This window comes from Penaeus vannamei, chromosome 22 (genome assembly GCF_042767895.1).
Source record: "Penaeus vannamei isolate JL-2024 chromosome 22, ASM4276789v1, whole genome shotgun sequence".
NCBI lineage: Eukaryota > Metazoa > Arthropoda > Malacostraca > Decapoda > Penaeidae > Penaeus > Penaeus vannamei.
The window spans coordinates 19,971,358-19,982,777 of record NC_091570.1 but is presented as its reverse complement, the minus strand read 5'-3'; the positions used below and the strand labels follow the sequence as shown (position 1 = coordinate 19,982,777).

Below are 11,420 nucleotides of genomic sequence, written 5' to 3'. Positions count from 1 at the left end.
CGATTTCAATAATTTACATGACCACCATTCTATATTTCTTTTCTTTTGCCTTTTTTTCTTCATCTTCTCCACCTGTTCTCTTCCTTATCAGCTCCCACACCTAACCGCCATTCCTCCCCTTCCCCTTCCCCTCCCCATCCCTAGCCCAAGCATCTCTTTCCTTTAAACCCCTCCTCCTCCCCCTGCCTACCGCCTCCTTCCTCCTCCTCCTCCTAAACCACATCTTTTCTTCAAACTCCCCTCCTCCCCTTCCCGTCAACCCCCCTCCTGCCAATCGTTCCCTCCACCCCACTCAAAAGGCACAAAAGATCCCGCACCAATTACTGGCAGCAAACCCCACTAGGCAGAGGGCATGGTAGGAACCCATCCTCCCCTCCCCGCCACCCCTCCCTTCCCTTCCCTCCCGCAGCTTAAGAAATCTGCAAGGAGGCTTTCTCCGCCGCCATCTCCTCCTGCATCTCAGAGACAGAGACCCATCCTACCGCGGCCGAGAGACGACAGCTGATCTCCTCCGACGCCTCCCTCGCCGCCCGCCCCGAGCCGTCTCTCCCCTTCTCGCTCGCCGACTTACCTGGCTTCTGCTTTTCGCTTCTTCGGCGCCTTCGGGGGGCGTTCTCCCTCTCAGGGCTGGTGTTCTAAGGATGGGGGATTCTGTCGGTCACTTACCTGTAAAGAAATAAATATGGCGATTAGTTGTTGGATTGGAGAGAGAGGGAAAAGGGAGACACGTATATCTTACCCAAATATGGTTAATCCAAAATTGTCAATCATATGTATCTTTAAAATTCTCAATTCGTACAAAACACACATATAGCATTTACTGTATAGGTATATGCAATCACTCATCAACCCGTTCCTATAAACATACATAGACAAAGCTCCAGGTAAACAAAGATACACCCACACATGTATAGATACACAGACACATACACAGATACACACGTACATAAAGATACATACATACACAAAGGTATGTACACACAAATTGATACAACGACACACACACACACACACACACACACACACACAAAATACAGATAATCCTGTAACGAGCACAAATGCATTTAGAGATACACATATGCACAAAAACATATAGCAGAAATACATTTCATATACATGCAAAAAAGCACATACAAATAAATAGATACATAAAGATGCAAAACTACATTCGTGCACAAAAAACAATACAGCCACAAAACGTACAAAGCCATACATAAACATACACACATGTACTCCACACACAACCGCACACCACACACAACCGCACAACACACACACACACACACACCCACACACACCCACACACACACACACACACACACACACACACACTGCAACAACCACCGCAACAAAAACATCCATCGTCATGTTCCCTAACTGAAGGCGAGCTTATCCCGGTCACCCCCCCCCCCTCCACATCCCCGATTCTCAGAAGAGCCTGTCAGCCCATCCCCGTTTGAAGCGACGCCTCAACACCCGAGCCACAAAAGCCAATTTTCCCCCTTTTTCCCCATGAGAAAACGTCCCCCCTTTCGCTTAGTCTCTCCTCTCCCCTTTCGGTTTATGCCGCTCCAATTAAAGACAATCTGTTCTATTCTTCCGCCTTCCCTTTCTCGCTTCCTTTCTGTCTCCGCCTCCGTCTCTGTCTGTTTCTGTCTCTGCCTTTCTCTCCCCTCTTGCTCTATCTGCCTTTGCCTCAATCTCCGTCTTTATCATCCAGTGCCTTCCGCCCGCCCTCGCTATTCCCAACTCCAGTCTTTACTCGAGTTTCCAGACGTTTAAACCGGATTGGAATCACCTCTACCCTGCCGACGAAACGTTTTTCTCACACACTCACTCTCGGGGTCGAAAACGTTTTTTTTTCTTTTTTTTTTGAGAGTGTGCTTAATGTAATTGCACTGATGTTTTGGCCTTCGTCCCCTCGGCTATCAGACACAAAACAAACCCTGATGCTCTTCCGCTGCGCACTCTGGGTGGCGTTAAACGTTTCCCTCTCCTTTTTCCCCTCTCTGGCGGCGAGAAGGGAAAGAAACGGCCCAAGTTAAACGTTTTCCGGCAACTTGGGCTTCTTAAAGGCTGCCACCAGAGAAATCCTGACCTGGAAGTGATCTAGTGGAAAGGAAGGTGGAAAGGGGAGGCGGCCGATTTCTCCTTGACGCTGAGCAATTTCCAACATTTTTCCTTCGAGCGCGAGAGCCGACGCGAGCGGTGGATACGGCACGGAAATCTTCCCCGACATAACGATAACGATAAATTCACTCGAACTAACAAAGACACGAGGGACGTTCGCCCCGTCGCCAGTAAAATCCCGTTACATGACGTGAAATCCGACGCAAACCCAAAATTATGACGTCGCTTATATTCGTATCGTCCCTCTCCCCCCTCCCCCCTCCCAAGCCCTCCCCACGACCCCCTTTCCTCCAAGGCCTCTCCGCTGCGTCACTCTTGAAGGCCATTCGCGCTGACCTTCCCCCGCCCATTGCTTGCCTCTTACCTCCTCGAACGACCTTCCCTTCCCGAAACGACCCGTCGCTCCCTCGCGCTAAATGGCTACTTAATGGGGAGCTGGCGGAGGGGGCGCGGAGGGGGGCGGCGTCGGAATCACCCGCTAGATCAGCCTCGAGGAGCCATTTAGCGTCCACGCCCCCCCCCACCCCCTCCTGGGGTCAAGGGCCGACCGCCGCGACGCATGGGTTTACCCGTAGACTAAATCCGCTCTATGGAACGCTCGGAAGTACGACCCGGCCCCTTATCGGGTCCGCTTCCGGTGCTCTTGCGCAATCACATGTGTACATACACACAATCGGGTTCACACACAAGCTCGCACACGCATACAAACACACGCACACCGATATAGCGGTGTGTAAAATCTCACATCGCATCTACACAATGCCAACACTAGGTTATAAACACCTAAATATATTTCACAATCACCAATCACGCATACAGCCACGGAAACCACAGCACACTCCACCGTAAAACCGGCACCCACGCCAACCCCACCAATAAGCGCAGAGCAACAAAGTTCCCGCAAACGAGACCGCAGTCCCGGACCGACGGCACGAGAGACCGCTACAAGAGCAACTGCAAACAACAAACAACTCATTTAGCGTGAAGTCTACCGAGATTCCCCTGCCTAAGTTCACGCTGACAGATGCAGAAGCAAAGGTCTGAATGAATACTGAAGTTCGCAAAGCCAACAAATGTATTTAACGGCGAACTTATCAATTCCGATTGTTACCTTTCTACAAAGCGTAAGTCCTCGCCGCCCGAACTCTCCAAATCAAAACAGTCATAACCATTCAGCATAACTTCACCTCATCTACCCTTTCCATCTAACGTACGATCGCCAAAATACCGCACCCTCGCCATAACGGCCGAGCGTTCATTAACTAAACAAACCAACAGCGTCAAAAATACAAGCTACAAATAACCAAATTCCGCATGAGCACCGAAAGCCGAGAGTAAATCGCATGTTGACACAACGAATGAAAAACCCACAATATAAACAAGTCGTTTTATTGGAATAAAAAAAGCAAATCGCGATCGTTTCGTTATCGAGTTGCCGTCTCGCCTTTCCGATAAAATGGTCCTGTTTGCATTGCGCGGACTTCCTTCACAGACTTCACAGACATGGTCACTTCGGTGAGTCAAGAGGCAGTTGCAAGGACCACAACTCTGATGTGACCTCCGTTGTTCTCCCGTCCATTCTCCACCTTTCTTTCCCTTTCTTTCTCCTCCTCCTAACCACTTTTCTTCATTTGCCTTTTCTCTCCCTTATTTCCTCCACATCTTTCTTCCCCCTTCCATTTTCCCTCTCCCTTATACTCCCTCCTCCCACTCCTCCTTCCCCCTTCTTCCTTTCGCTTCCTCCTCCTCTCCTCCTACTACCCCTTCCTTCCTTTTCCCTCCCTCCCTCCTCCTCCCTTCCCCATTCACCCCCTCCTACTCCCTGCCTCCCCCTCTCCCCCCACAACAAATTCCCCGGAGTGATGACGTCACTTTCGTCACAGGCCCCTTCAATTCACAGGTCGCCGCCCCTCCAATTATGATCTCGACAGGCTTGTCTCCACTCGCGGCGGGTCAACTGGACGTAATCAGTTGATGGCAGCAATTATTTATTTATTGCTCATACTTTAGATTCTGTAGTTCGTATAAAGTGTGTGTGTGTGTGTATTTATGTAGAGCAAGTATGTCTGTATGTATGTATATTCTTTTTTTAACACATCGCATTTATTTACAGATACTTAAACGCAATTATACGTACTGCACAGGGCTAACAACGGCTAGCTCCGCCACGTACATTTTGGCATTTAAACATTGTTGACGATACTCGCCGCGCTAAATTGCTCCCAAGCCCGGAAAATGACACACAAGTCTGCTTACTCGTCGACCCGCGAGTATAATACAATACACGAAAAGTGAATTAAAACCGAAATGGATTCACGTACTGTACCCTGAGATACAGTCCTCCCCTATGCCTCCCCCTTCCCTACTTCCACCTCCTCCCCCGGACTCTCGTCTCATCAAGGGGGGGAGGGGGTAGAAAGGTGACTAGCAAGGTAGAAGAGATGGTGGGGAATTGGGAAGAGGGAAGTAGGAAAAGGGGAAAAGGGGAAGAGTAAAGTACGAAGAAATAGAGGAAGTAAAAGGGGTAAGTGAGAAGAGGAAGGAAAGGTGTACAGGAAGAAAAAAATATCAGGGGATGATATGAACTTCAGAAAGGAGGAAGGAAATAAGAACAAGAGAAAGAAGAGAGGAAGCTGAGGGGAAAAGAAGAAAGGGTAAAAAAGTAAAAAATTATATATATATATATATATATATATATATATATATATATATATATTTCCCTTGCAATATTCTAAAATATACGACAGACGAAAACGAAGAAAACACCTTCCCTCCATCCCCCTCCCTCTCTACTCCTAAAAAAATAGAAAAAAAAAAAACACGAAACCCACGTAACTTTCCAATTGACTCCCGTTCATCTCGTTCCCCTCGTTCCTCTCGTTCACCTCGCCCGCCGCCCGCCGCCGCCCCCGAGGAGAGCGCCGCCGGGGAGCCGCCCTCCGCGACGTGGTGGCGCTCGACGGAAATGAATCGAAGCGCCGCCGGGAAATCGCGGGGATGAGCGGCGGATTGCGTCATTAGCGATCGTCGGGCTCGTCGCTTGGATATCATGGGGAGAGGAGGGAAGGAAGGGGGGAGAGGAGGGAAGGAAGGGGGGAGAGGAGGGAAGGAAGGGGGGAGAGGAGGGAAGGATGGGAGGGAGGAGGGAAGGATGGGAGGGAGGAGGGAAGGATGGGAGGGAGGGCAGGAAGGGTTGAGAGAAGGGAAGGAGGGAGGGAAGGGAGGGTAGGGAGGAATGGAGTAAGGATTGAGAGGAGGGAAGGAGGGAGGGAGGGAAGGGAGGAAGGGTTGAGGAGGAGGAAGGGATGAGGGAGGGAAGGAGGAAATGAGGATGGAAGAAGGGAAGAAGGGATGAGAGTGAGGGAAGGACGGAAGGGTGGAAGGGTTGACAGGGAGGGAGGGAAGGAGGAAGGAAGAAAGGTGGAAGGAAGGAGGGAGGGCACGAGGAAGGACTGGGAGTAGGGAAAGAGGGAGGGAGGGAGGGGGGAGGACTGAACTTTTTATGTGCTACTGATGCACCGCAGGCAACCGACGCTCCCTAACAGTGCAGTTTCTTGCCTGTCTGTCTCTCTATCACACGCACACTCATGCATGTGAAATGTGCAAACATACATAGACCTATGAATTTCTCACGACATTAGCAAAAATAATAAAGCCAACAGCACCAATAACATTGGGTAACTTTATGACATAACAACCATCACGATCACTCACAACCACAACCACCACGACCATTTACAACCACAACCACCACGACCACTCACAACCATAACTACCATGATCACTCAGAACCACCAAGACCACTCACAACCACAGCCATAACTACTATGATCACTCACAACCACAAACATCATGACCACTCACAACTACAACCACCTCCACCACTCACAACCAGAGCCACCACCACCACTCACAACCACAACCACCACGACCACTCACAACCACACCCCTCCACCGCCGAGCGCCCTCTGGTGTTGACGCGGCACTCATTCGCACTAGTTATCCCCGCAAACTCGGTTACGCCCGCCGGCCGCCCGCTGATGGGTCCAATCACCAGCCTCGCCCGCCTGCGACGACAATCATTTCGACCAATTAACTGCGACGATCACTTGCGACGCCACCCCCCCCCCTCCCTCCCCCCGGCATCTCTTTAACTCTTTAAGTGCCGTTGTCGCGGCATCTGCGACGCCTTCGTCGTCGGCTGCTTTACGGGGTCTTTCGCTTAGTTTCGGTGCTGATTGATTTTCTTTATTTTCATTTTTTTTCTTCAATGCAATTTGTTTGGTTTCTATTTTATTTGTTCTATATTTTCATATTGTTTTCTATATTTCCACCGTCTTTTTACTGTTTTCTCTTCGTTTTTTTCTATTTTCATTGGTTGTTTGTTTCCCTCAATCTTATCATTCTTTTGTTTCTGTAACTTCATTGCTTGTTTTTTCTTTATTTCTTCTTTTTAATATTATTTTTTACAATTTTCATCGTTTAAATGTATTTCTTCTGTTTCGCCACGATCGATGGAAAAGAGGATTTCTGTTTATTTTTCCCCTGAATGTTATTATAATTAATAACTATCATAAACACCCATACACGTACAGGTGCGCGCGCGCGCGCACACACACACACACACACACACACACACACACACACACACACACACACGTGGATATATACTTTGCATAATATAAAACATAAAGTTACACTGACATAATCAGATATACAGACCGTTCATATATCATAATGAGCATTATTCCCCGTTATCCCATGCTTTTCTTGTACAATTTCTTATGTTTAAACCTCACAATAATATTTTCCATTCCTTTTTTATCTATGTCCCAAGGTCTACCTTTTCCCCCATCCCTCTCCCTTCATTTAACTTCTCCCCTCTTCTTTCTTAACACCTCATTTCCTATGTCCTTGTTAACCTCCGGGACTCTCTCTCTCTCTCTTTCTCTCTCTCTCTCACACACACACACACGTACACACACAAACAAACACACACACACACACACACACACACGCACACACATACACGAACACACTAACACACAAACATAAATACATACACTTGCGCACACACGCACACACACACACACACACAAACACACACACACTTACACACACACACGCACGCACGCACATACGCACACACATACACCCGCGAGTCTTAATTTTCCCCTCTACCCCCTCTTCCCCTCTCTCCTTCCACTAAGCCCAAATTTCCTCTTTCCATCACAAAAGTTTCGCCGAAGTTAAGGTTTCCCGAAAGCAGACATCGCGCAGAAAACCCCTCGCTGTTTCGGCTCCACGTGTTGCCATGACAACCAAGCAATAATTCATTTTCAGCCAAGTAGTGCGAGAGGGGACAGAATAATCGCTTTACGGGGGCCTTCTTGCACTCTGCACATGCTTAGGGCGGGCAAGCAGGCAAGCAGGCAGGCAGGCAGACTCGTTGCAGCAGAAACACACACTAAAAAAACAGAATGCATATATAAAAAAAATGTATATACGAATAGGTTTCCTGCTGCCCCCCCCCCTCTCTCTCAGTCTCTCTTTCTCTCTCTCTCTCTCAGCCAGTCTCTTTCTTTCCCGTTTTCTCTTTCTTTCTCGTTTTCTCTCTTTCTCTCTCGTTTTCTCTCTTTATCTCTCCCATACAGAGATATTCATGCACGCATAAGCAGACAATCACGCATAAACACACACAGAGGAGCAAAAACATACAAGCATCCTTCCTTCACAAGCACACACACAAATACACACAGAAAATATTTCCCCTTTTCCCCTTTCCTTTCTTCCCCTCTTCCGTCGCCGTCACCGCATCCTCATCCATCTTAACTTCTTTACCTCTTCTCTCTCGCCTTGGCACATCTTTTTCCGAATTCAAGATGCTGTTCCTTCGCTTCCAACGGGTGACAAAAATTCGTATTCGCTTTACATATATTGTCACACAAAAGAGGGAAACATTATATAATATATATATATATATATATATATATATATATATATATATATATATATAAACTATATAAGTAATATAACGTAATATAAGTAATATAACGACTCCACCAACACGGCAAAAAAAGGGAGAAAAAAGACAAGACAACGAAATAATCCATCGCCCTCTCGCTCTCTCTCTCTCTTCCTCCCTCACCCTCTCTCTTCCCCCCCCCCCTCTCTCTCTCTCTCTCTCTCTCTCTCTCTCTCTCTCTCTTTCTCTCTCTCTCACACACACACACATTACATATCTCAAACTATTTTTAAAGCCTAATATCATATCCTGTTTCACAATACACTGGAGCATTTCTGTGAATAAAAGCGAAACATAAGAAAAGAGATTAAGCCAAGAGATAAAGGTTTGCGATAACGACCGGCAGCGAAAGAAAGACGAAAACAATGCTAGTGTTGTAACTTATTTTCCTATAATGAGCTAAAAAACAACAAAAAATAATTTATTTTTGTAAACTATGAAATTTTGTTTCCTTTTTTTGTTTTGTTATCTAATCATCTGACAACTTTTGTTTCGTTAAAATTCACCTTTTTTCTAGTGTTTTTGTTGATGTTGTTGCTGTATGTGTTTATCTTCCTCTCTTTTTTTTTTTTTTTTTTTTAATCCTTATGATTTGACTTTCACATGTCGGTACGCAGATGTTCCCTCCTTGTTCACTCACAATGATATACCAACAGGCATTATTTCTTCCCTCTTTCTATACACCATCCTTCTTATCCTCCTCCTTTTTTCCTCTTCATTCTTTTCCTTTTCTTTCCTATTTTTTTCTTCCCTCTCTCGCCCTCTCTTTCTTCTCCCTCCCTCCTCCTTACATCCCTTTATTTTTTACCACATTGTGCATTTTATTTCCCTTATCCCTTTTCTTCACTCACTTCCTCCCTTTTTCCCACTTCTTCCAATCCCCCTTCCTTCTTTCCTTTTTACCTTCTATATTTTTTCCTTTATCTCCCTCTTCCTTCCTTTCTTTTTCTCCTTTATCTCCCCCACCTTCATTACCTTTTTCGATCATCTCCCCCCTTCTTCCTTCATTTTTCTCTTCCGATTTCCCTCTCCTTTCTTACATTTTTCCTTCTCCATCTCCTCCTTTATTCTTTCTCTGCCTATCCCCTCCTTCATTTCATTTTTTCCCTCATTCCCGCCCTTCTCCCTTCCTTTTTTTTTCCTCCCCTGTCTCTTCTTCCTTCTCTCCCATTCCCGGCACGTGTCTCTTTAATAGCCAAAAGAAAACGGGCCAGAAGACAGAGGATCATCGCCTTTATGGCCGCTAAATCACACACGTGGAAGGAAAATAAAAGAGGAAAATAAGAGATGGAGAGAGAGAGACCAAATAAAAAAATAAGGGAAAATATGGCTCGGAGGAAAGATCGTGTTGGGAGGTCGAGCGGATACCGTGTATCTGGGTCCGTCTCTCACTACCCCTGTCTCTCTCTCTCTCTCTCTCTCTCTCTCTCTCTCTCTCTCTCTCTCTCTCTCTCTCTCTCTTCCCTCCCCCTCTCTCTCACCCTTCCTCCCCTCCTTTCTCTCTCCCTCCCTTCCCCCCCTCAATCTCTCTCCCTCCCTTCCCCCCCTCAATCTCTGTCCCTCCTTCCCCCCTCAATCTCTCATTCCTTTCCCCCTCTCTCCCTCCTTCCGTCTTCCTCCCCCTACCACTCCCCTCCCTCCTTCCCTCAATCTTCTCCTCCCCCTCCCCCTCCCTCCTTCCCTCTCCCTTCCCCCTCCCTCCTTCCCTCTCCCTTCCCCTTCCCCTCCCTTCTTCCCTGTCTGCTCCCTCCTTCCCTTTCCCTCTCCCTTCCCCTCCCTCCTTCCCTCACCCCCTCCCTAGCGCTCGGTGAATCAATTCCTATTTCTGGTCTGATATCCGCCCTCTCTACTTCTTCTATAAGGCTGTTTATTTTTCCCTCCCTATCTCTCACCTTCTCTTGATTCCACAAGTCTGTCTCTCCGTCTCTTTCGTCGCCTTACTAGCCCGACGCCTCTCCTTACATTCCTCTCTCTCACATATGCAGTAGTTTTTTCGCTGATCGTTGGTGTTGCGTAAAAAACACGCTGTTGATAAATCCACTGTTGGCGAAACTAAAGGCTTAAACAGTGCAAAGAAATGCAACATTTACAATGTATACTATAACAATAAGAGGAATACTCGCAATTGGCATGCACGCACGCACGCACGCACGCACGCGCACGCACACGCGCATGCACACACACACACACACACACACACACACACACACACACAAACACACACACGCACACGCACACATGTATACGCATCTCTATATGTATGTGTTGTATGTCTGCTTTATATAGTTAGATGCACATGAGCTTTTTCGTATACTCACGGAGCGTGTTTGAGCATGTACGTTTGTATGTTTGAATGTGTTCATATACAGGTCCATGAATACGTGTCTATGTGTACGCTTTCCCTGGACGTATGTGCGTGCGTGGCGTGTACATGCACGAGGCGGCCGTTCCTCGGCGTGAGTGAGCACATCTGCATAATCCTCGACATCGAGTGCGCGCGATTTCACACGTCCTTCAAAACTCGGAAGAAGTTGGAAAGGAGAGAAAGAAAAGAAAAGAAAAGAAAAGAAAGATTTCCTCCAAAAATAAAGCAAAACAAGAGCAGAACGAAGCTCACGATTACTCCGGAGGGAAGCGGTTCTTCGAGGAAAACTCTTGAGGAATTCTTAATACCCTTCGTCGCCGCCGCTCGTCCCACGCGCGAGGCCCCGCTGATGAGAACCTTATGGAGTCCCCTAGGCCTAAAGAGGAGGAGGAGGAGGAGGAGGAGGAGGAGGAGGAGGAGGAGGAGGAGGGAGGAGGGGGGGAGGAGGAGGGGGAGGAGGAGGAGGGAGGAGGGGGAGGAGGAGGAGGAGGAGGAGAAGGGGGAGGAGGAGGATGGGGAGGGAGAGGGAGTGGGAGGAAGTGGAGGAGGAGGAGGTTGAGAAAGAAGGTGGGAGGAAGAGGAGGAGTTGGGGGAGCGGGAGGAGGAGGAGGAGGAGGGGGAGGAGGAGGAGGAGGAGGAGGAGGAGGAGGAGAATGGGAAGAGGTGAATGATGGGGAGGAAGAGTGGGGAAGGGGAGAAGGAGGAAGAGGATCTAAACATATAACTAAACATCATCTACATTCACAACTATCGACACGGTTCACTGTCTCACTGACTCCGATTTCTTTTCCCGACAGATAATTCAACCAGTTACTTCACAGCCAGTCTCAGATCATTACAAATCGCCAAGGATCTTTCCGCTAGCGTTTCCCACAAATCTTGAGACAAAGCATTACAGCA

The 11,420-nt window shown here is 47.7% G+C and overlaps 1 protein-coding gene across 1 annotated transcript in view; it reads right to left on the bottom strand.

Moving 5' to 3' along the window:
• Window positions 1-596: 596 nt before the first annotated feature.
• LOC138865658 (rap guanine nucleotide exchange factor-like) overlaps window positions 597-11,420 on the bottom strand; it is a 331,720-nt gene continuing 320,896 nt past the window's right edge. Inside the window, exon 5 of the mRNA XM_070136703.1 lies at window positions 597-666. Within this exon, the coding sequence (XP_069992804.1) occupies window positions 663-666 (4 nt within the window). The 3' untranslated portion in view covers window positions 597-662. The remainder of the gene's footprint in view (window positions 667-11,420) is intronic.